Genomic DNA, 27196 nt, shown 5'->3' with positions numbered 1-27196 from the left:
CTAGATCCCAGTTTGTTCGGTTATCCAGTCACGGTAGGCTGTCACTCGAGTGTACACTCCTGGCTTATCTGGCAGACCACATCGATCCCCCCAGCTTACTATCCCCACGAGGAACCAGAGTTGCCTTGAGTCCTCTTGTACTAGTGGGCCACCAGAGTCACCCTGAGGGAAACAGAATGATTGATTATTTAAGTGTGAAGACAATCCCAAAGTTAGGAGTTTATTTCTATGGCAGTAGAAGTCATATCCATTATGACAATAAATTATTTTACTATAAGACCAGGTCTTACAATAATAATATAATATGAAATATAATACGGGGTTTTATATTAATTTTTGCTCCAAAAGATGCTTTAGAGCTGATTGTCCGGCTAGGTCTTATTTTTGGGGAAACACGGTATGTTATTCCTTCAGCAAGTGTGAGAAGATGAGAAACACATTTTCCCGGCTCCCTCAGGGGCCTGGTTGCCTGCCATTCATCCCAAGCTTTACCTCCATGAGGGAGCCATCCCTGACCACCTGTACCTTTCCTCCCCACTGCCACTCCTTCCACCTTTAGGCTGGGTTAGTTTGTCACTGCCTGTGTCCCTGTATCTTATGTGTGTCTCTTTCACTGCTTCTTCATTATTTCATGCAAGCACGTTTGTGAACCTGTTAAACTTACTCCCACAGATCAGTTCCCCTCACTGTAGCAGATACACATCTCTGCAACACTCATTGCATTTATGATACCTGTTTTTCTGGCTATTCTGTAAGGCCAATCAGGGAAGGGGCATACCTATTCCAGACACTGCTGTATCTGAAGCTTCTACCCCATAGAGATGCTAATAAAATATTTGTTGAATTAATGAGTTTTTACAAGTCTCATCTTTCTATTCACAGTACCCTCCCTACGTGGTGTCTGATTCACCAAAAATATTCTTTTGGTGAATACACAGGAAAAAAATATATATGGCAATGAGTAAAACATTCCTTATAGAATACTTACCAGCCAACTACAATAATAAGCCAACCAACAAATATCTGTGCATACACTTTCTAGTTGGGGAGACAAATTTAGTAGGTCCTACATGCTGCATGATGGGTTAAATTTGCGAGTTCTGGAGTTAAATAGCCTGGGTTTGAATCCTCCACTTGCCAGATATATTACCTTAAGTAAGCTATTTGGTAGTTCCCTGTGCTTCAATTTCCTCATCTGTAAATAATGTTTTTATGTGTTTAAATGAGTTTAACACACATAGCACTTTGAGTACTGCTTGGCTTATAGTCGGTACTAATAAAACATCAGCTATTATTATCAAGTGTGCTTCTAGAACAGTTTGCTATTCATTTGACTGCTCTTAGTAGCTAGTTCTTATATACCTACATAATTACTGGCCTTGATGCGAAGAAGGGTTGGTGTGTGAATCACCAGCTTGCATGGTAAGCACTGCATCAAGCTGGTTGGCACCTGCCTCCTTTAGATTGTGCAAATCTGCTCCAGTTAACCAGTTCTCAGCACTTTTTCATCATTGTGTTTTTGCCGCTACTTCTTTTATATTTTGAAATTTCTGTGTAATGTCTTACCAAGAATGAGCAAGCAAATGCTAAACTGTAATGTTTCCTGTATTTGGCGAACGTCACTGCTTGATTGTGCAGACATCTGAGCTTGTGTTCTGTTCTAGCCCATAGCTTTACTGAGTGCGGGATCCCATTGTTGTGATAGCACATGGTGCGTGGAAAGTAATCATTTTCTTTCAATGAATGAACAGAAATGAATATCATATTCTAAGCTCTTGCGTAAAATGCTATTTTTGAGGCACAAAATCTGTATTATAGTATTGCAGCTGAAAATCAGGTTTAGAGAAGAAAACACAGGGGACGTTATATGATGAGTTATGGCTTGAACTAGGCTTGGTGGAAGAGCAGAATTTGTATACACAGAAGGTAAAGGGCATCATGAGTAAATCGTGAGTAACACCCTTTTATACTTGTGTATCCGTAAGTCAGGTCTAATTAATCCCGAATCTATTAATTAATCCAGGTTTTAGTAATCCAGAATTGGCAGTATAGAGGTGTGTTTCTTATTTGGTGAATTATTTGGAAAACTAAGCAAGTTGAGAATTCTAGCCCAAGTTGTTACAGGGCTAGAAAGAAAACAAGATACAGGTAGGAGAGTAAGAAGCATTCCTTACTGCAAAGACATATCAACATAGAGGGATTAAAGGGCCATTAGGTAATTAATAGTATCTTGAAAATTGATAACCAATTCCCCTCACCTACACACAAACTGCAGTCAAAAAAATGTTTCATTTTGGGGAAAGTGCACATGGATTGGGGTCTTCACAAAAACTATGTAAGAACTACTTTTTATTCACTTTTTTTTCAAATAATGTGAGCCCTAAATGTAAAAGTAATGTTTGTGGAAAGAATAAATCAGATTTTTTTTCTGATTACAATTCCCAGGAAAACAGCTTCAGATTCCCTAAGAAAACAGATTGATTTTTCTTAATTCCAGAAATGTAATTTTTGATACTAAGTACTTGTTACTATTAATATATGGGGCTGGGTTTCAGACATAGGAATACAATCTAGTAAAAGATATAACTACCTAAATTGTTTAGATAATTTAATTTAAAAATTTAGTATTAAAATCTAATACTAATTATTTTAAAGGAAAAATTTCATATTGTTTGCATTTTTCTATTTGGTTGAAAATTATAGAATGGATCTAAATAGGTTGTTTTTTTTTTCTCATTTTGCTGTGTTAAAATTGTGGGAGCTGTTGTGACTCAAGTAACTAAGCTTTTTGTGTAAATTTTCTATCTTAAATGTGCTGCTATTCATATGTTATTTATATTTTAACATAAATTATTATCTTTGAGTCTTAGATGAGTGATTAATTTATTTAAACCCTCAGAGTGGTTACAAGGTTGAAATTAGTGATATGGAACAGGATGTGGAGTACAGAATAAGGAATAGAGTCTGGAACTGTAACAGCTATATACGATGTCAGAGGGGTAGTAGATTGGGAGAGGGGGTTATTACTTTGTGAGGGGTGTAAATGTCTAACTATTACATTGTTTTCTACACGTGAAACTAATTTTAAAAATCACTTTTATATGAATATTAAATAAAGGTTGAAATCAGTTATTAATGTCAGGGATCATGATCTAGGTTAATAAAAACAGTAAAAATAGCTGAAGTTTCTTTGTTGCTTAGTACATGCCTGACATATTTAATCTCCATCTAATCTTTAGTAGTACCCCAAAAGTTTGATGCTATTATTGTTATCAACCCCACTTTACTGATAAAAGAATTGGTTATAGAGGTTAAATAATTAAAATCCAGGTCTGTCTAGTTCTTGAGCTTGGGTGGTTAACCACTCTGCCATTTGGCTTCTCAGAATTAGTTTTTCATGACAAATCAACTTTGTAAAAGATTTTTATCTGTAAAATCTAGATTGTCAATTTTGAGAGGATCAGAACTACGTATTATAATTTACCTCTATGCCTATCACAGTATCACATACTAGTAAGTACTTATAAACTTGAATGATAACATTGATAAAATTGTCTTGAACTTACCTGGCATGCATCCACTTCACCGTAACGTACTCCAGCACATAGCATTCCAGACAAGACTGCTCCATTATAACTAAATGGTCCATTACATACTTCATTACTTATTATGTTGACCCGTCCTTGCTGTAGATCTTTAACTGTGTGGCCTGTTAAATATACAGCAGAATGCAAATGGACATCAAAATATATAAGTTAATGACTCTATGATGAATATGGGATGGAATAAATGTACTCCACATATTATTTCTCATTCATTAAAGGATATTGAATATGTACTTAGAAATGTCTTCTCAGCAAAGATATCCACAGTAGAGAAGGATAACCCCTCTGCACAGATTAGTTTTTTTTTCTCTTTTTGTTTGTTTTGTTTTTTGCTTTAGCTTTGTGATACTCCTTAGACCTTAAGAGGAAAACAAAACTTGCTATCTTAAAATTGACTAGTAGCATTTAAATTATCTACTGACTGACTCTGAATTGGAAAATTACATATTGGATAACTTTTAATCCAGCAAGAAAAGAGAAACCACTCTGGTTTCAAAGCTAAAGAAATAATCTATTTTATATTGATGCTCCCTCAAAATGGCACTGCCATTTTTGTGACTGGCACAAATTTTATCTACTACACTAAATTACTTTGGACAATGAGAACACAGCAAAATATTTTCTTGGACAGTTAAATATTTGTATTATCCCTTGGCGAGACATCTACAACATGGATATAAATACATGACAGTTGTTAATGCTATCTTTTCACTTCCTGGCTGATATTTTTATTTTCCCCTTGGCCCTCTTTGCTCTCACATTGCCCTTATATTTATTTCCATCTTATTCATTCAATAGACAAAGTCTGAGGAAATGCTTATGTACACAGAGAGTTTCTTGCTTGAGGTAGGATTTATTTCATCCCACAATAACTTAAATGGGTATTAACACCTCAAAGGGTATTAAAACCTTTAGAGAGTACCTAGCGAGTTCTCTTTTAAAACTTTTTTTTTTTTCTTTATAGGAAAGTCATTTGAGTCCTATGGAGTCTCAACAGCATTGGAGAACTCATGTTTCTTTTTCTTTTTCTTTTCTTTTTTTAAGAACTAATGTTTCTTCGTCACATAGTTTTACATTTCCCTATCACTGTGTTTGAGAATTCCCCATAGTGTCTAGGGGTGTTGCTTTGCTTTGCTGAAGAAACTCAGGAATAACTAGAGTTTAGGCTTACCAGAATATAGGATGATTCTGCCCATAGAACCTGTCCTACAGGTGTTCTCTAATTAACAAAAAAAATAGCATGCACCAGGAGATTTTGTTGTTTTTGCTGAAACACTTACCGCCATATTTTTGAGATCCCCATCCTGTTACATAAGCAGTAGAACCAGGTGAAATATTTTGGGTAGCCACTGGGAGACACACCCTGTGGATGTTTTTGGTAAAGTCGACATCTCTTTCAAGTTTTACAACTGCAATATCGTTTTCGTGAGTTATAGAGTTATAATTCTTATGGGTTAAAATAGTCTTTACTCTCATTCTCTGTTGAGGAAATGTTAAGGAAATACCAAAGGTGGCAATCCATTTATGAGGATCAGAGTCTCTAAAAAAAAAAAAAAACACAAAACAAATTTAAAAAAAACATAGATTTGAATAGGGTATTTATGAGAATTTCAAATATTTGGATTTTGTGTTTGTCACCCCCCACCACCATCAAGGAATAATTTGATCAGCTCTACACACTACGGAGGAGACTAAGAAAATAGCCTATCCAATCTGAGGGACTACTGTTGAAGATAGATAAGCAAATTTCTGTGGGAATAAGGTGAGGGAGGGAAGAGAGCATCAGGGAAATCTTCATAGAGGAGATGACAATTCAAGACTCCTTTCTGTGACGGCCTCATCACTTACATGTATCTTAACATAAGGCTGGTCATGCCCCAAACAAATTCTCACTGATAGGTTCTCAGGTGATAATCAGGTCTACAGGGAAAGTAGAACCAATATAAGTTTCATGTAGCTTGTTGACTCTCATGGATCAGTCATGGTAGTGAATAGAAAGATTTGGGGAGGCAAAATTCAAAGATGTTCTAAGCCTTTAAAATCATGGATTCTTTTGGTTTTCATTGGTGATATTTATAACTGTGGCTTTCCTATAGTGATAGACTTTACTTAGCTTTTGGTGGTTGGATCTGAATAGGGCTTTGAATCCAGCACTGTTTCTATTACATCTTTGGTTACACTAAGTGCTTGCTAAGTCCAGGTATTTGCATGTCCGGTTCCCACACTCAGGGTTGATGGAAATCAATTAGTGCCACTCCTGTTCTTTGGCCTTTCAGGTGGCAATGAAAATTGAAATGTTTTTGTGAATTTCATTCCTTGTGTTTTCTGGGACACAGCAATAAATGTGTCAATTGAAATCAGAAATTTGATAATTTTAAATTTATTCATTGTGTAAAAATAATTGCATTGTAAAATAGCCATAAGAAAATTCAGAATAATAATTTGGGGTTTCCTAAAACTTTTGTTTAGAAATTGTATACTAGCCTTGCTAATCTTTACTCCTTCTTAATTTAACAAACACTTTTGTAACAGGCACTGTGTTATGAGGCAGTATCCTTGAATCTATAAAGGACATCTTAGAAACAGTGAAGATTTTACAGAATTGCAATAGGAAGAAATGGAGGATTGGAAGGGATACTAACATTTTAAAGAGAAGAAGCATATTGAGCAAGTGCTCTTAAGTAGTAAAATGTATGCAGAGTCCAGGGGAAGAGACTAATGCAGTCTGGCTGGAGCTCAAGGTTCATGCTTCGAAAAATAAGTCTGAATTGATCTAATTGGAGGACTTTCGGTGTGTGGTAAGGAGGATGGATTTTACACAGTGATAATTGAAAGTCTGAGTAGAGAATAGGTATGGTAAGAGATATACTTGAGTTCAGATCACCATCGTTTTACTGAGTGGACTTTTTGAGTTTAGTTCCCAGCAATGTTTGGATCTAGGATGCCTCAATAATAAGGTAGGTCTGAACCTAACAGATTTTTGTCACACCAAAGTCTAAAGTCCTTCTACTATGAGGAGTAGGACCTTTTCTTTATGTCAATAGGATAAGTTTATGTATCCACTGGCATTTTATTACTCTAATGTTAGCAATAGCCTTTATTCACATCGAGAAAGAATATTCTGTAAGTTGCTTAAATTCATTTTATTTATGTTACTCCCTGTAATTGATCATTACCTTTGTGCATGTCTACTTCCAACATTAGAATATAGGCTCCCTAAAGTAGGAGCAGTGTTGCAGTGTTTGTTTAATTAGTGTTTATACTAGGTAGCATTGTGCTCATAATAGACACTCAGTAATTTTTGAAAGAATAAATTAAGGGCATAGGGCAGTCTGAGATCAGCTTTCAGCCTATTGATTAACTTATATAATATATTGTGCAAGTTTCTTGCAACAGTTCATTTTGTTTACATTTAAAATATAGTTGCATTAGTTATTTAATCCTACCAATAACACTAAGACATAGATAATGGTATGTCCCTATTTGACTCTAATTTGGAAAAAGAAAAACGTCTTATGGAGGTTCGATACATTTCCTAGCTTTTATAGCTAGGATTTAAATTAAACATTTGGACATATAAATTTGTGTTCTTTACCATGATGATATACTATTACCTGAAATAGAGAAATAAGAATAAATTATAAAGCTAAAGGAGAAAAAAATATTTTTGCTATCATGACTAGGAAGAAAATACTCTTTTTGCTTTCAACACAATCTAATCATGTTCGGTCCTAGGGTTATAGGTGGAGTCCTCATGTATATGTCTCTCCTAGTTGTTCCAGATGAGTAGGTAGCTGTGGCCTCACCTTCTGAAACAATGAGCTGCTGTCAGGATCCACGTTTTACTGATCAGGATGCCTCCACAGTGGTGAATATTATTCCACTGTAGACTGACTTGCCATGGCCAGTCTCCTTCCACAGCATTGGAGCCTCCCACGACTCTCTCTGTAGACAATGTCATTAGGTCTGAACGGGCCCCACACTCTAATGAGAAAACAGCATTAATGTACAGAGATCATAATTCTTTTACTTTTGGGAGATATTACAAGAATTTCACCATCTTTTATGACTTTTCTGTCTCTTATGTGTTTTTCCCCAGAACATGCTAGCCTTTCCAAAAGCATGAACAACATGTTATATTTTTAGAGTACTTACATCACTACTGTTGCCTATAAACTGCATTTTAGAGAACATTTCTGAACTTAATTGGTATGTGCCTTCAAATTCTAGAACAGCTTCAGGGTTCCCTGGAATTCCTCACAAATGGGGGATAAAACAGGTCAATGCTGGATGTACCAGCTCAGGCCACAGGTTCACTAGGAAATTTCCGTCTTCTCTATAACTTTTCTACTCAAAGTGTGGTCTGTGGGCCTGCAGTATGGCTTCCCTTGGAAGCTTGTTAGAAATATTGACGCTGTGTGGAAACAACCTAAGTGTCTGTCAATGGATGACTAGATCATGACAATGTAATATGTATGTATGTATGTATGTATATATATATATATATATATATATATATATATATATATATATATGTGTGTGTGTGTGTGTGTGTGTGTGTGTGTGTGTGTGTGTATATATATATATATATATATATATATATATATATATATACACACACACACACATACAATGGAATATTATTTAGCCTTAAAAAAGTAGGAAATCCTATCGTTTGCAACAACATGGATGAAGCTGGAGGGTATTGTGCTAAGTGAAATGATCCTGACAAACACAACTACTGCATGATATCACCTTTAAAAAAAAAAAAAAGAACAATAGTTTAGTGGTTACCGGAGTGTAAGGGGTGGGGGTGGGAGATGAGTGTAAGGGGGATCAAATATGTGGTGATGGAAGGAGAACTGACTCTAGGTGCTGAACACACAATGGGATTTATAGATGATGTAATACAGAATTGTACACCTGAAATCTATGTAATTTTACTAACAATTGTCTCCCCAATAAATAAAAAAGAAAAAAAAAGAAAAAGGAAAAAAAGTCAAACTCATAGAAACAGAGTAGAAAATGATTGCCAACATGGGTTAAAAATAAGGAGAGTTTGGTAAAAGGGTACAAACTTTGAGCTATAAGGTGAATAAAATCTGAGGATCTAATGTATAACATGCTTACTATAGCTGATAATATTGTTTTGTACAATTGAAATTTGCCAAGAGAGTAGAACTAAAGTGTTCTTACCAAAAATAATTGGGGGAGGGGTAACTAAATGAGGTGATGGATGATGTGTGTTAACTAGTGAAAAGGGGAGTCTTTTCACTGTGCGTGTGTGTGTGTGTGTATATGTATCGAATCATGACATTGTACACTTAACTATCTTACAATTTTATTGTAAGCTGAAAAAAAAAAGAAAAGAAATATTGACTCTCAGACCCATACTAGAGAAAAATCAGAAAATGCGTTTCCCCCTACCAAATTTATTGAGTAATACATGACAAATATAATTGAATATATTTAAAGTGTACAATATGATGACTTGATATACATATACATTGTTGAATGATGATCAAGATCAAGATAATTAACACATCCATCACCTCCCATAGTTAATTTGTGTGTGTGTGTGTGTGTGTGTATGTGGTGAGAATGCTTCAGATTTACTCTCAGCAACTTTCAAGGAATTATCTTAAAATAAACTTGAAAAGGAATATACTCAAGGGTGACAGTGTTTCTAAGTAACTATATGAGGTTTACTTAAACATCTGAAGAGAGCCCATGAGAACTCCAGTGGCCAAAGCTGAAATGGGCTGGGGTGAACGGATCCTCAGTACCTCTCATCTCCCATCATCATGATTTATTTCCTTTCATTTAAATCTATTAATAGGATTTTAGAGGTAAATCACCACCAACAATTTCTATTGCTGGACCAGTTCTAAAGTAGGGACACTGCTTCAGTGGGACAACCATGCAAAGGCATTTTTTTCTAACAGAGTTCCCAGATAGAGGAGGACTAGACTTACATTACAAATATACATGGAACATAGGTTCCTTTGCTGTATCCTCCAACCAAATTCTCTAGTAATTTACTTAAGCATATTTTTACTAAAAAGCATGAATTAAATATATATTAGGGTAGTGCAAAAGTAATTGCGGTTTTTGCAATTTTTAACCTTTAAACCACAATTACTTTTGCACCAACCTAATAATTAAGTTGAAAAACACTCATTGAGGTAACATTATCCTGTATCATTACTTAGGTATCTGAGATAGACCAGCTATTGAGGTACATTGAACTAATTTCTAACTATATTTATCAGCAGAGACGCAAACTGCTGTTTCTAGGGATTATATTTCTGTTATCCTAGCCTGAGAGTATACAGGATGACATTGGAAAGTAGTGACTTTTCCTTTTCCTTTAGGTTATAGACATAAAACTGACAACACCTTTCATAACTTTTTTTAATTATACTTTATAATTAAATCCACAACAAAGCAAGCTACATATTCTGGTGGTTATGAGAAGCCATATAATTGGTGTCACCAAACATAATTTACACATCTACAGAAGTGTCACCGTAGAACCAGGGCAGGAAAAGCTTTCTAAAGCTGCCAAGAAGTTTTTCATGAGTTCAAACTCAATACAGAGTGGGTGGAATGCCACTACTACCTCTTTTCTTATAAAAGGAGAGGGAAACCTGAAAATCCCTCCATGGACCAATGGGATCAGTAATGTCTTATGTCAACAACAACCCATGTGAATGAATTAAGAATAAAGATACCACCTCAGTAGACACTGCCTTGGCAAAGAGCAAAAATGACTTGAACACTTACTCTTTATATTTTGGTAAGCCGTATTTACAAAATAATTTTAAAACTTACCTTGAGTTAAAATATGTACTGTATCCTGGTCAGTCATTTCTGGTATCCAAAAAAAAAAAAAAGGATGAGAGTAAGTAAGATCAGTACTATTGTACTGAGTCCTTATTAGGACTGTATATCATTTTACCTTAATTTCTTAAAGTGTAGTCCTCAGACAACCATGATCAGAATCACTTAATCACTCACAGACTCCAGGCTCCTCATTTGGTAATCACACCACTTAAAACCAGTAGCTAGAAATCTAAAATGCTCTTTTAACTTTTCCTTTCTTGTCATTTCCACATCTTATTGCTTTCCAGATTTTGTACCGTCTGTCCTTTGACTCTCCTTTGAATTAGCCCCATCTTCCCCATCCCTTTGGCTACTACTTTACCGTGTTTCCCTGAAAATAAGACCTACCCCAAAAGGAAACTTCACTTAAGATCGTCAGCCAGACAGACACATTTAGTATGTTATGACGATCTTCTAGAAGAAGATGACATGACTGTATTTGAATAAATGTAGATTGTTGTACATGAAAAACTAAGACATCCCCTGAAAATACGCCCTAATGCGTCTTTTGGAGCAAAAATTATTATAAGACCTGGTCTTATTTTCGGAGAGATACGGTATAAAATCCAGTTTTATTTTCGGGGAAACACGGTAGTTCATGCTTTCATCATTTGACAGCTATACTCTTAAAATAATCTTCAAACTGGGTTCCCTGACTCCACTTCTGCACTTTTCAATGCATCCATCTATACTTTTACCAGACTGATTTTTCTAAAAATGTATGTCAGATCATGTCCTTCTCTGTTTTAAATCTTTAAATGAGAAATCATCTTCTTGTTTCCGGTAAGATAAATCTAAACTTCTCCAATAGGTTTTCATGCTCTCTAAAATCAAAACTTACTTGCTGCCAGAATTTTCACAGGGCTTGGCATCACTTCTTCTTTGTAAGTGTCAGAGGAGCCAAGACACCTTTTTGGAGGCAGGAAAGAAAAATAAGGGGCCATTGCTTGTTCTTTCTTTGAACAAGAGAGACTTGACTTCAAATCCTGACTCCTCTACATGCTGGCTCTATGACCCTGGCAATTATCTACCTTTTCTGAGTGGAAACTATAAAATTGTAAGATATGGTTGTTGTGAGGACTAAACAAACTGTAACGTGTGTGAATGCCAGCCAGTCAGAAAGGGTACAACCAGCCATGGAGCTGGAGCAGTGTCTGGGAGGTCCTTTCTGTGCTAAGCATTAACCTTTAGTTGCAGGGCAAGGAGCTGGGAGTCCAGAGTACAGGTGGAAGGCCTTAGAGGGGCTGAGGAGACAACTTTGTGGGCCTGGTACAGTGATTGTTTACCAACAGATTTCAAATTACTTTCCTATCTATTGGTAAACTATCTGATTGAATATCAGTCCTGTGCGGGAGCCACCAAAATTCTTTAATCTTGAGCTTATTATGAGGGAATCATGGGTTACTAAGCTAGCAGTACATGACAAAGTTGGAGGAGTGTCCTTAAATTCTAGGGATATATGAAGTAATCCTTTTAGTCATGCAACAAATAATAATGGAGTATCTATTAGGTACTAGAAACTGGGTGGTAGAAGGACAGTAGGATCAACAACACAGACTGGTTCTTGCCTTTAGGAAGTTTACAGAGTGGGATGAAGACAAACAGTACAAGAATCACAAATGATTTTGTCATTTCCACTGTGATAAATGTTATGAAGGTAAATGAAGAAGTCTGTGACAAAGGTAAATATTTGAGTGATGGCAGTTACAAGAGGCTTCCATTAGAAAGCAACAATTTTGATGAAACCTGAGGGATGAGCAGGTGTGATCTAGGGAGGGTTATAACAAATTGGAACAACGTATCCAAAGGCCCTGAGGCTGGAAGGTGAGGAGCTTGGCAGTTGAAGTAAATGAAAGTGTGGCCAGATTACAGTGAATGAGGAAGACAGAGGTATAATAAGGGGCTGGGGGAAGTATGAACAATATCATGCAGTGCTTTAGATGAAATGGCAATATGATTTATTGTTCAAACCAGGACACTGAGGGAGCAATATTTATAATGGTTCTTGGACAGTTGGCATGAACTGTGACTGTCCTGGGCAAAGGAGGAAATATGACATCCCATTTACAGGTGTGTGTGGGTGGTAGGGGCAGTGTTTGTGGGAAGTTGTAGGAGGCTTTTAAGCAAGATTGCATTTATATTGTAAAATATTTCTTCGATCAATATATGGACAATAGATTGGAAGGGCCAAGGAGAGTAGTGTGGAGGCCAGTACAGAAGTTTAAGAAATGATATTGGCTTGGACCAGAGTGGTAACAGTAGGGATGGAAGAAAATGGACATAGATTCAAGGCAGGCTGAGGGAGAGATGATTTTCAAAGCGAAGATAGGGATATACCTAAATCTTCTAATTTCCTTCTTTATTCTACAAATATTTACCAGTTACCTTCCAATGGCATGCTCTGTTCTAGGTGGAGTGGATCATTAAATTGTTCTCTGACCTTGAACAGTTACCATTTCTATAGATAACTACAAATTGAACATCTGACAGCAACATTCCTCATAAGGACTATTGAGAAGGAAAATGAATAAAGAAATTTTAGCAAATTAAAATTTACTATATGAATGATTCTTTAAACTTTAGAATGTTTTATATTAAAGGTCCACATATTATATCTAGCTTTATAATGTACTGTTTTCATAAAGGATAAAGTGGTTAATCTCTCATTAAATTAAAATGTGAATTATAACTGGTTAAACTGAGAGATATATTAAATAAAAAAAAGGTATGTAAATAATGATACTTGCGTGTTATCTCAGTCGAAGAATGTATTTCCAAGTTTCCAAAGTTATTCAGCATTTGGTGTAAAATAGACTCAATTCTGTTTTTCATTGATGCACCATGGTTATTCCTAGGGAATTTAAATTTCATAACAGTATCTGCTGTCACACCACTACCGGCTTGCCTAAAAACCAGAAAGATATTTTTTAAAATACATAATTATGACAATTTTCTGCTCTTCTATTTATATACTCTTCTTGAATAAACATTAAAAAATTTACGTGAGGTATTTAATTTAGAACAGAGTCACATAACAGTGTTTCTATATGTAATGATATATCACAGTGCTATTCCACAAATATTTTATTTCAATGCGTAGTATACTGTACCCACCATTCAGGATAACTGGCTTTGAAGTCAGAAATGCCAGAGTCTGAATACAAGCTCTGCCATCTACTGTTTGACTTTGGTTAAGCTGTTTGTTTCTTAATCTTTTTGTATCTAAGTCTCCTCACATTTATGAGTTGTTATGAAGATTATATGAATTAATATATTCAAAACTTTTGGAAAGAATATATAACATATAGTAAATGAACTATATTAGCTATTATTAGACTTCACAAATCTTCAGCCCCCCCCGAACCCCATCTCATTAAACAAAGTTATGAAGTGATGAGTTTCCAAATGTATGTGGTTTAGAGGGTAAGCTAAATTTCTGATACCTACACCCATTCATCTGGCTACAAAGTCAAATTTTAAATTTTGTAGTCATATATTAAGATTTTATCTCCATTTCAATTAACCACAGATACTCCTCTCTGCAAAGCTTGATAATTCAACTAAAGGCTATAATTATTTAACATCAAGATAATTTCCGCTTCCTTTTATGTAGGTTACCATATAAATCACTTCCTCCACTGAACACTGGATGTCTTTTTTTCTGAACACATGCATTGAGACAAACTTGGTCTTGATGCCCTCATGTTCATTCTAGACCTTTTTCTCTAATCTCAGTTGCTAGTTCTGCCATAATATTCATTCCAGACATTAATATTACTTAACAAATATTGTCCTAGTCACTCTTTTTAGTTTCAGAAATTAGCTATGGCCAAGATTCATAGTTGTCATTCTCATAGATCTAGTAGTTCTGAAGGAGAAGCAGGCGATGAACAAAGAATTATAACTTGTATTTCTAGCAACATGAAAACCTGAATAATTTTTAAAACTTTCCAAATAAAACAACCAGACATGCTAGAAAACAATATAATAAATTCTATTTGAAATGCAAAACTTAGTTCAAAGGAAAGTAAGAGAAATCTTGAAAGACCAAAAATAAAGAACATGAATATTATGTGATAAACACTAGAATATACAACAGACTTGAGTTTTAGCATTTACGAAAGTACTGGAGATGAGGCCTTGGGCTAGTGCAAAATAGAGAGGTGGACATGGGGTTTCAGAATAACGCCAGATTCTCAACGAACTAAATCCTCAGTGAAAGTGGGATTAGAAAGAAAAGACTCTGCTCATCATCTCATAAAAGAAAAATATAGAAGTTTATCTGTCACAGAGCATCAGTGACTAGTTCTCTCCCCTCAGAAAAATTAGTACATTTGTACACCGCTGTTTTCTTCATGACATTATCCCCATAAACTTGGACTAACATGTCCCTGATTTCACTTCCATTATTGTCAAGTTTAACAAGGAATTTAATGTTTGTTAGTTGCTCTAATTCAAGCTCAGACATTCTCGTGATTGTACACAAAAATATGCAACATCTATAGTGAATGCCACTCAGCAAGACATCACCACACATCAACACAAACAAAGCTGTGAGACAGTGATGTACCAAGCTTATGAAACCTTACCGAGCTGTTAGTACAGTGCTGCCAATGTAAGTGTACTGTGGCAAGTTGATGAACTTAATTGTCAAACCTTGTATATATTCATTATACATTCATACATACATGTATCAATGGTTATATATATATATATATATATATATATATATATATATATATATGCTATTGATACATGTATAACACGGGTTGAGGGAAAGACAGGAATTAGAGATAACTCATATTTCTTGAAGGTGAAGGTGATGCCATTAAAAGAGGTAGGTAACACTAGAAGAGTAACATTTGGTGAGGGAAGGATGATAGGTTTAGGTCTGGACATATTAAAGTTGAGTTGTCTGCAAGATATACATATGAGGATATCAAGAGGATAGCTATGTATGTTTATGTCTAGAGATGAAGAAAGAGTTCTGGCCCAGAGATACAACTTTGAGAATAATCAGCATATAGGTGGCAAGGAAGCCACTAAAAGGAAAGAATGAGTACTGAGAAGGTGAGGCTTATAGTACAACTTGACCTTCAACAACATTTGAGGAATGTACAGAGAAGGAATAAGAACTGCAAAGAAAATGGAGAAGGAGAAAGTAGAGAGGTAAGAGGGAAATTAGGGATATGTAGGGTCATAATACTACAGGATGGTAATATTTCAAGGAGACTTGAAAATTTAACAGGGCCAAATACTGTTGAGAGGTCCAGAGAACAGATAAGATTCCTTTGGAGTTTGTGATTTGCATGTCATTTTTTTTTCTTTATTTTTCAATTATAGTTAGTCCAATATTATATTAGTTTCAGGTGTACAATATAGTGGTTAGACAATTATATAGCCTATGCAGTGATCCTCCCAATAAGTCTAGTACCCATCTGGCACCATGCATGGTTATTACAATATATTAACTGTATTCCCTATGCTGTCATTGTTGAACTTGGCAAGAGCATATAGTGTTTTGTGTTGGGGTCACAAGTGAAATTGCAGGGGATTGAGCAGTAAATGGGAAGTGAACAAAAGGAGAGAAAACACAGATAGCTTATTCAGTCCTTCATGTTTTCCGAGCTTGCAGCTAGTACAGAGACTTTCACACACAAAAATACTTAGGCGAATGTACATTGAACTGAGTGAAGTGTAGTTTGGAAAATGCTCTTTTCATGGATTCTTCCTACTCCTCTAACCTCTCAACAAAACTTACATGACCAGAGCTTCATTCTCCTGGGTACTCATTATGTGACTCTACAGAAAATAAAAAATTTAATTTTTTGGTGGTGGTGGTATTTGAGAAAGAATTAAATAATTCTTTCTTCCAAAGAACTTTTGCATATTACTTGACAGATTGAGCAATATGGGCATTTGAAGCATTTGTGGTAGGGTCAGTAAAGGGTGACTATTTTAGTTGAGAATGCTTGTCTTGTCATATCACGTGAATAGGTACACATTCAACTAAGGCAAGAATGGCAAATAGCTAACATGCATGCCACTACTCCCTTTATTATTCATGACAGACGTGCTTGCATTTGCCACAGCATTCTTTTTTATATTATAGCATTCCAGGCAGACAAAAAACAAGTCACTTTTGATGTTGATTATAGTGATCTTGGATGAATATGCCCAAGACCACAACATTGCACAGTTCCAGTGGGCACTGTTTACATAGACTGCATTGTGAATAGCATCTACTACATGTATACGATAGGATAGCCCTGTTACTGTCCCTTCACCCAAATCTCTCTCCACCCTTTCCTCCTTTTCCTACTGAGAATTAAATTAATAAGGTTATTTGCATTAGTAGGTAAATAGATCATATGAGGCATGTTTTGGTTTTGTTTTGGCATTGTTTTTTAAGCTGCCCATGATACTATTTTTGTAATATTGCAACAAATTGTGTGACTGTCACATTCATTATCCATGCTGTAAAACAAAATCAAATGGGCCAAACCGCACCTAAGTTTGCATATTTTTTTATATAATTCCACTCACCTCAGTTTGACAACATGAGCTCTGATGAACTGATTTCTTAAATTTGATTCTTTGAATGTTTTAGTAATCTGTAGAAAGAAAGGAAAAAGCTTCTCTGTAATTACAGTTCTTTCTCTCCTTAGTCCTTGCTCCCAAACTTGCAACATGGGACTTATGTTAATGAGAAATAGGGACTTGAGTTATCAATTCACAGTTCAGTTTCATTTCAGAACACATGGATTGATTTAGGCAGGTTTGTAAACTTTGATGCACTGCCCGTTTCTTCACCTATTACACAAAGATGATAGTGGACAGGAGGCGTCTTCACTAGAAGCCATTCGAAACACACTGGCAATCTTACTCAATGAGAGCCCATGTTATGTGATTTGGTGGCTATTCCTAGGTGTTTGGGGGCAGGAACCAAGCCAACATTAGGGAAATCCACTGATACAACTTACATTGTGTGATCCCTTAACTGTTTTCAAAAGGAAAAACCAGGTTAAAATGAGTAACAATGGTGGTCTTGAAGAGAAGGGGTAAAGAAGCCAACGGCACTCTTTTCCTTGATATTTCTGATTAATGCCTAAGCATCAGACGTTATTTTTTTTTCCATCAGTTGGTTGTTTCCTGACCTAACCACAACTATTTCCTGAATCATTGCTCAATCCCAGCAAGGACAGACCTCTTGAGGTATAAAGTTGAGCTTCATTATGAACTAGGAGTGGTTCTGTGACTGGAACAGTTCCTAAGAGGGTCAGATGTACTGAGGTCTCACAATGGAGAGTAGATTCTGTTAGCTTGTAATGTGAGGTTGCACCAAGGTGAAGGTGGACATGAAAAGACGAAGGTGGGGAAATTAAGTAGCGTGCTGAATATTACATTAATCCAGGTTTTTAAGCCAATTCTTGAAATTTTGAATTTTAGGCAATCTCTATTACATCATATTGTATCCACTCTAATGGATAGATATCAGAACAACCAGCTGTTTGACAAAATGGAATTGTTTTCTTTTTGGAGAGGCCTTGAACACTTTTAAGAATAATGAGACTATTGATTTTAGTAGAATAATTTGTGTTCCTTTTTTGAAAAGTTCAAGAAATACTAATATGTATTAAGAAAGCAAAAAGTCACCCCAAATTTGATGATCTAGAATTAACTGTTACTGTCATTTGGTGAACTGTATTCCAGTTAGCTACATAGAAGGATGGGTTTTAATATGTTTATTAATATGGTATATTGTGGAAAGTATTTTAACAAAAGGATTTTAACTTTAATTTTACTTGACTTTAACAGAAGTAAAAGGAACTGACATAAGGCTGAAGGAGCTGCTAAAATTTAGATAAATGTTTCTTATAATCATATTTTAAATTGTGATTTGGTATTGTACCTGCACAGACTAGACTGGGTCAAAGTGATAAAAATCCAATTTAATTATGACCTTTTTTGTTGTGCGGAAAATATTAAGAGGCAATTTAGTGAGGACTAAGAAAAGTAACATAAAGCAAGTTGATTAATTGGTTGATATATCTATATACAAGGATGAAAGAAGAGGCCTATGGACAAGATTCCATATTTTATGGAATGTGTGGAAATATTATTGGTTCTTTCATTAGAATTTATCAAATACTTGGTAGAAAATTAGTAAGCAGGTGATTGAAGGGGATGCCAGTGGGATAGTGGAAAGAGCAGTAAATGGAGAACACAGAGTTAGCTTGCTATGACAAATTGAATGAACCTTATAAACTTTCTTTCTGTCAGTTTCTCCATCTGGAAAAAGAGAAGAGTCAAAGGTGTGTTTAAAAAATTTATCTGTGTACAGCTGATGACTGCAGCTTATAGAAACTATGTGTTAGCTTTTAGTGAGCTTTACAGTCAACTTTTAGCTTTTTCCCTTCAAAATAATTAGTGTGTTCAAAGGGTCACATGAGTCTGCTTTCACACTCACTTGATTTTGTAACCTGTACTTTTGACCCTCTTATTACATTGGACAAAAATCAAGTAAAAAATGAAAAAAGAACTATTTCATATTTTCATTCTGATTGAGGGTGGCAATGCTATCTTTGTATTTTGGAGTAGTCTAGAATCCTCACACCTCAGTAATATTATCAATACAAATTGAAGTCAGATATGGATTATTTAGGTAAATTCTAACAAAATGAACATCATTAAATCTGTTAATAGACAAATCATACAAAGGGTAAAGCATTATACATAGAATGTTTATCATTGTCACGTTTTTCATCTTTAGAGGGAAAAGATCTTATTAGCTACCCATGAAGACAAATCAGTTTCTTCCTTTCAGTATTTTCTTAATAGATATAGTTTTGTTCATATTATTCATGAGCTAAAGGATAGAAAAGAGGCTGTTTCTGTGATTTCAAATCATCCTCCAGTTACAACTTTCTATTTTGTTTAATCAGAGGCTCCGGAAAATTTAGTTTTTAAGAAAAAGATAAAATATGTGGCAATATGGTCTATCTATTACTACAGTGGTTTACAAATATGTACTCTTGATTATGTACTTGCATGCATTCCAAACACTTTGTGCACAAGGAGCCAAAACATATATATTTATTTATAAGTTATATACATGTAATAATACTGTATTAACTAACAATATACATTATAGAACATTGACAAAATTAGAAATTAAAAAGGCTGAGTTATAGAACAAATATTTATGTATTTTATTACATTTATTTTAAAATAATATTTTCAGTGTTAACAATATGGATAGAATTTAAAAATTTTGAAGCACTATGATAAAGTGACTCAAAAGTATGATTCTAAGTTTAATTCAAATACTTGGTTTGAAGGACTAAAAAACTTCCCACACAATCATGTGGCTCCAAATGCATGAATTACATCATTGGTAGAATTTAATAAATCATGACACTCAATTGTCAGTTCCAGCTATCGTGCAAAGGTTTCGTTGAAATTCAGCAAGTGACTTTCCATCTTCCCTGATGTCAATTGCTTATCCTTGCAAACCAAATTAAAGGTATATATTTCTTTTCTTTCTTTCCTTCCTTCCTTCCTGCCTGCCTTCCTTCCTTCCTTCCTTCCTTCCTTCCTTCCTTCCTTCCTTCCTTCCTTCCTTCCTTTCTTCCTTCCTTCCTTCCTTGTTTTATAAAAAATCATTTAAGGGAAAAATACCTGTAGAGTGACATCTGAGTATTTTCTTCCATCACTCTAATAAATTATTGTGAATCCCTCCTTGGGATGAACAACCATATTTTGGAGACCACTGTGAGCTCCACCCCAACTGCAACAACATTTTTATTTTGTGTCCCTAGGACTTAAAACAGAAATCAACAGATAGAATGCATAATTTATTCATTCATCCAACAACTATTTGAATGCCATATATGTGCCAAATTTTCTTTTAGGCATTAGGCAACAATCGATGCTTGTTAAATGGATGTTCCTGAAATGAACTTTATCCAAAAGCCCTGATAGTATAAGTGATGTTATAAGATGAATTTTAAATTGATATTACTTTATCTTCCTGTGTCCTAGTTTATTTGTGGGATTATCATCAGGTATATTTTGGGGGAAAATGGCAATTGTTTGAAGCATCTGTTGCAACATTACCCTGATAGCAAACAGGAATTTCAGTGTTTCAGTTGATCCTAGGAATGAATCCTGATTGAAATCTCTTATTTTATTTGAAGAGACCCATTCAATCAGAATGCGTTCACAGTTTTGATACATATGTTTTGCAAACAGGTGCTTTCATTATTTCTAAATGGCCTCATTCATTTTTCATTCATTCAACAACGGTTATTGAGCACTTCTTGTGCTCCAAGCTCCTGTATCAAACAATGGGATACAACGGTGAGAGAAAATAAGTAGTCCTTGCCATCATGGAGCTTACATCTAATGGGGGAAGACAGGCATGAATCAAATTATCATGCACTTTTAAGTAAAATTATAACTGTGATATGTGTAGCCTTATAGTAGAGGAATCTGATCCAATCAATGAGATTAGAGAAGTTTCTTAGAGGAAATACGTATGGAGCTGATCTCTTCAGCTCCATAAAGAAAAAATCAGAGTTATCCAATTGAAGAGGAAGAAAAAAGCCTCACAGGTGGAGTGGCACATGCAAAGTCCTGCAGTGGGAACAAACAGGTTGTGTTTAAGGAATGAAAGAAAGCCAGTGCAAGTATGTAGCATAGAGAGCAGAGGCTAAGGTGATAAGAAGGGCCAAATCACGCGGGTCTTGTTAGTGTGTTAGAAGCATGTGGTCTTTATCACGAATAACGGGAAGTCACTGAAGTATTTTGAACAAGAGGATAATATGATCAGCTTTTGCAATATGAGAACAATATCTCTTACTGAATATGGATATCAATTTTAGGGAAGAAATAATGCAAATTAGTTATGGTGCTATTTTAGTACTTTAGAGATGATGGCTTAGATGGGTATGGTGGTAGTGGATATGAAAAGAAATAAATGGATTTGAGGGAAATAGGGGATAAAACCTATAAGGGTTGGTAATGAATTTGATATTTGGAATGACAGAGCACTATGTCAAGGATGAATTGTAGGTTTCTGGTTTGAGAAACTGAATAAACGGTATTGTGATTAATGGGGATAAGATTGTTGGAAGAAGACCGGAATGGTGTGGGGAAATCATCAGTTTAGTTTTGGGACATAATGTATTTGAGATTTTTAAAAACAGTCAAGTAGAGATGTCAAGCTGACAGTTGGGTGAAAAGGTCTAAAGTACAAAAGAAAAGTCTAGGCTAGAGATAGAGTGAGTCATTAGTATGTAACTTTTGGTTGAAATAATGGTTATGGATGAGATCATCTAGAGATAGACCATCTAGAGATAGTGTGAGAGGAGAGGAGGATGTAGGTCAAAGCCTTGGGCAACTTCAACATTTAATGGCAGTGTAGAGGAAAGTGAGCCTGTAAAGAACACAGAGGAGGGGATAGAGAGGCAGGGTAAGAAAAACAGGCACGCATCTCTCTCATAGACATTACAAAATCACAGGCTTTTTGAGTTAGAAAGTACTATAAAAATCATTTGGCCCAATGATTTTACTTTACTGATGAATACATTGAGAACAAGAAAAAAGTGAATTGCTCAATATTATAGAAAGTTCTGGGACTATTTCACTACTCGTTAAATATAACAATGTCATCTATGGGACAAGGATAATGGTGGCACTCATGTTACCATTGGAAATGGTATGCCTTGAATTTGTGGTCAGAACACCTTGGTTTGAATTCTTGTTCTACCCCTTTCCAGTTGAATAGCCTTTGATGTTTCTTAATCTCACAACCTTTGCTGACCTGTTTATAAAAATGATTTACTAATTCATATGGCTGTTGTGAGTTGAAGGTTAGATAATATATGTTAAAGTGCTATGTAAACTATAAAGCAGTACATTAGAGTATTATTCATATGTTTTAAATGTTCAAAGTGATTTTACAGAAGGATAAATATTTGAGGTTAACTGAAAATCATACATCAGAATTTCAAGGGAAATTTTGCTCTGCCAGATGTTTAAATATACCATAAAGCTACAGTACTCTAAATAGTTTGGTACTGGTTCAGACAAGATTAATCAGTAAAAGAGTACAGAAAAAAGAGAAGAATTTAGTGTATTATAAAGGTTGCATGACAAATCAATTGGACTATTTAATACATGATTTTATATTATATATTTATATATTTTATACCACCACCCTGCTATTGCCTGGAAAAAAAAAGCTGGATCTCTACCTTACTATAAAATAAATTCTAGATGAATCAAAGATAAAACTTTAAAAGCTGAAATAATAAAAGTACAAAAAGAAAATGTGAGTGAACATGTTAAAGAGTATTTGGAGTAGAGAAAGACCTTTTTAACTTGGCACAAAAGTGAGAAATCATAAAACGGATTGATAATTTTGGCTACATGAAAATAGTAAATCTATTTGGCATAAAAACCCCTACATCAAATCACATACTAGAGAAATATATGTGACATGAATGACAGGTGTTAATATTTTAATAAGGAAAGGAAAAGTTTTTCTTTTCCAGTTTATGTAAAAAAGACAAATACTTCAATAAGAAAATGGGCAAGGTCATGACCTGGAAATTTCAAAAACAAAATCATAAAAATGACCTATTAATATATGTAGGCAGAATAAATCTTACTAGTAATCAAAGAAATCCAAATCAAAATAACGAGATATCACTTCTCACTTATTGGATTAGCAGCAATTAAAAAGATTTACAATGCCTAGTATTAATGCTATGGGGAAATAAGCATACTTAGGAATACTTATATACTGCTGGTGAGAACGTAAACTGGGGCGCTTCTGGAGTAAAATCTAGACATTAAGATTTTAAAATGCATAGACCACTATATTGATATAAACAAGTGCTTGAATAAATAAATACATGGGGAAAATAGACAAATAGAAGATTTAAATATTCTTCAAATATTCAAAGAATAACTCTCTACTCCTGCACTCTTTATAGTATATTTCTTCCAAAGAGGGTAGTGTGGAAAAGGGAGGAAGTAACTTTAGAGTGTAGAAATCTGGCAGACACTACTTCAGCCAGGTAATCAAGGTCAACAGTGACGGCATGTTGATAATATGCACCCCCTTCACATGATGTCATGAAAATGACACTTGTCCTCTATGGTTTTCCTCCCCAAACACATAACCCCAGTCAAACCATGAGAAAAATATCAGGAAAAACCCAGTTGTGGGACACACTATAAAATACCTGATTCGTACTCCTCAAAACTGTCAAGGTATTCAAAAACAAGGGAAATCCAAGGAATTGTCATAGTCTGCAAAAGCCTAACAAGACCCGATAACTAAATGTAATGTGGTATCCTGGATGGGATCAGGGACTAGAAAAGCACATTAAATAAAAACTAAGGAAATCTGAATAAAATACGGAATTTTGTTAACAACGTATCAACATTGGTTCATTAATTATAACAAATACACTATTGTATGCAAGAGGTTAGTAATATAGGTGATTCTGTTACATGCTCAAGTTTTAGAGCCATCAGATTAATTTATATTTGTCAGACTCCAGAAGGTAATAAATGAGCAACCCTGAAACTGGTCAACGCTGATTCTGCAGAGCTGAAGGTCAGACCATGGTCTGTTATGATAAACGAATGCTAAGGGTCCACTTGTGAGGTTTCCTGGCAGGCAGGCTGCCATCCTCTTCAAGTGGAAGCCCAAGCTTGCTTTGCATAGTTTCTACATCTATCACTGAAGTAGTGTGGTGTTTTCCAAACTGTAATTATTGATATGCAAACATGTCTTGTAACACCTACTACCTATGTATTCAGTTGAATAAGGAAAAAAGAACTAGACAAAATAAAAAGGATTCTAAAAGGCAATCTCAAGGAGAGCAGTAATAAATGGTCAACTTGCACAAATAATACACTTCCAATCTTTGAAATCATAATCATATAAAATATGTATTTAGTGATGACCCTTCAAACTCTTTTTACTCATGACTGAAGAAAATGTAAGAACCAGTATACTAGCGAGTTAACTTGATAAAAGCACAAAGAAACATCTTTCACCATTCAAGAGAGGAAAATAATACAGAGCATCTAGCAATTGCAAATGTATCACAAAATAATAGGTTTATTATCATATTTGTTTTATGATGGAATAAAGAGCAAAGACAAATACTTACCATAGATTCAATTCTTCCACTCAAAGACTTATATACCTGTGTAGCTGGTGAGTTTAACTCATCACTATATTTAACGTTTAGAATTTGAAAGCTGCTATGGTAAAAGTAAGATTTTTGCTCTGTAAAACAAAGAAAAGGCAGAATCAGTTTCGCTTTACTAAATGCTTTAATCTTTAATTTACTCAAGATTATGGGAAGTATGTTACACAATTAAAATTTTTTTTTGCTTCCCTTAAAAGACTACTCTAAACTTAATATAAATGTACCTGTAATAAAATTATTTTTCTTTCAGTTCTAAGAAAGACTGGCAAAGCTGGAACTGTGAAAGATATATAAAAATCAGAACAGTATTATTTGAGAAATTAAATTTTTCAGAAGTATCATAATTTTCAATCTAAACATATTTTAGGAAGATTTCTGTTTGCAGATTTATTTATTCAAGAAATATTAACAAATGTGTATAATATGCTATTATTCATTTATCATTAAAAAATAACCCAAAGTAATTCTGAATAGTTTTAAAAATTATTTTAAATAATACTTTTTTTGGAGGAATCAGTAACTTGTCATTAGTTTTCTGGACTGAGCTAGGAAATAAGTCTTCTGACAAGATATTAATATCTAATCTGGTTGTCCAATGTGAATTATTTTCATCAAAAAGGGTCTTTCAGAGGACATATTCAGCTACATGAAGAAAACAAAAATCCCTAAAACACACTTGTACACATCTTAGAAACATTATATGAACATAACCTAATATGTCTGAGGAAAATTCTCTGCTTTCTTTTGATCATTCATATACATACTTTATGAGGAGAAATACCTCCATCACAGGAAAGAGTTGGAGATCCTGGGGGAAGGTAGGTGTAGACCTTTGTGGCAGAGGGACAAGTCTTTCTAGTGCCATGAATAGTCAGTCACCAGAATACACTTTGTACAGCATTTACATAGGCTGCTCCCTTTGTGTTTAAGTGTGACACACTGTGTCGAGTGAATATTCATTGATCTGAAAATTGATCTTTCTTTTGCCTACCTTTCTTAATTCACCGTAGACATAGTTGATTCCATGTGATTTGATAGCAAAATGTAGTCAAAAGCAAAATTTAGCCACAACTTTATAAATTAGATTGAAAGATTATTCCAAGTTACTGGGTTTTCTAATGTTGGTAATTGATTTGCACCCTTGGGAGTTTTTCAACCTTTGCATAATTAAGCATTTTTGCCCATTTGCAATAGAACATACAGTAAATTATGTTTTTCACTCTTTCTCCACGCTCATACATCCCCACACATGTTTTAAAGGACTTAACAGAATTATAGCTGAATTTTTATTAAAAAACCTCAAAGTGTATTATTTTTAAGTGAAAAAAGCATATTATAGTAGGTATTACCTAGTGAAATTTGACACATTTATCTGCACTAAAATATCTGAACGAATAGTCACTGAGATTATGGATAGTTGTTTATGAATTAGCAGGGTGTTTGTATTCTTTATATTATTTCTTTCTTTTTCATGTTTCCTATACTTTTGTGATGTAATAATGAAAAATTAAACAAAATAAGAGAAACATAATAAAATAACAGAATTCTTTTTAAAGTTTGCTTTTATCCTTTTCTTCTACTTAGTTGTAAATTCATTTATCATAATTGTTCTGCTACTAAGATTATTTTCAAGAGATAAATCACAAATTAACAAGTAGTTAGGTACATCCAAATTTTAGGTGTTGAAACTTAAGGTTTTTGCAATATTTCACTTTTAAATTTTATCAGGTTATTAAATGAAAAAGGTAATCATGATATTAATAAAAAAATAGGAAAATTCTAGTATCAGAAAGTATTAAGGGATTTTTTTTCTTTGACTAGAATAATTATTGCCTGGGGAATAATATTTATTATACTAAAAAAAGGCCAAAAGAAGAGAAAAATATACTGATTGAAGGAAAATATAGAAACAAACATTTTGGGAGATATAAGTAAGATATGTAATTATTTAAATATTAAGAAATAAAAATGGCAATTAAAGAATGAAAAACTTTTAATCTGAAAGTATATTTATTTAGACTGAAAAGTTGTATTTTTAATCTTCTGGTACTTACCAAAAGCTAAAAAGTAAACCAGTAGAGCTATTGTCACTGCAAGAATTACCACCACCGCAGTAACAACAAAACACACTACATACGGATTCAGGATTCTTGTCGATGGCGCCCGTGCTGGCCTTAAAACAAGAGAAAAACATCAAAACCTACTCATTCCACTCAGAGAAGCTGTTATTTCAGTGTTCACAATAATTTTCTGCCTTCCTAAAGTCTCTTAGCTTGCACATAGTTCTGTTTGTAGGAAACCGAGTGACTCTCGATGGGGATATAGTCCTGGAAATAAACGTGACCCAAACAATATTCTCTGTAATGATTTTTCCTCAAATGTTTTTTTCAGCACAAACATGTTGTCATTTAGGTAGTTTGAAGAAGAATAAGGAAATCTAACCTATGGTTTGCAATTTGCTTTCCTTTC

General features: G+C 34.5%; 1 protein-coding gene across 1 annotated transcript; it reads right to left on the bottom strand.

The window, feature by feature from the left end:
- Positions 1-26902, bottom strand: LOC109456022 (transmembrane serine protease 11D; the record flags this gene model as incomplete). The annotated part of the gene is made up of 9 exons (XM_074318201.1): positions 1-162; positions 3567-3709; positions 4886-5145; positions 7412-7589; positions 10440-10478; positions 13238-13395; positions 17037-17104; positions 24686-24804; positions 26782-26902. Coding segments are annotated over 9 exons (1248 nt in total), but the record flags the coding sequence as incomplete, so codon positions are not given.
- Between the last annotated feature and the right edge of the window lie 294 nt (positions 26903-27196).

Source organism: Rhinolophus sinicus, linkage group LG02 (assembly GCF_036562045.2).
Source record: "Rhinolophus sinicus isolate RSC01 linkage group LG02, ASM3656204v1, whole genome shotgun sequence".
Lineage (NCBI taxonomy): Eukaryota > Metazoa > Chordata > Mammalia > Chiroptera > Rhinolophidae > Rhinolophus > Rhinolophus sinicus.
The sequence above is the reverse complement of the archived record's forward strand: the minus strand, read 5'-3'. Positions and strand labels throughout refer to the sequence as shown.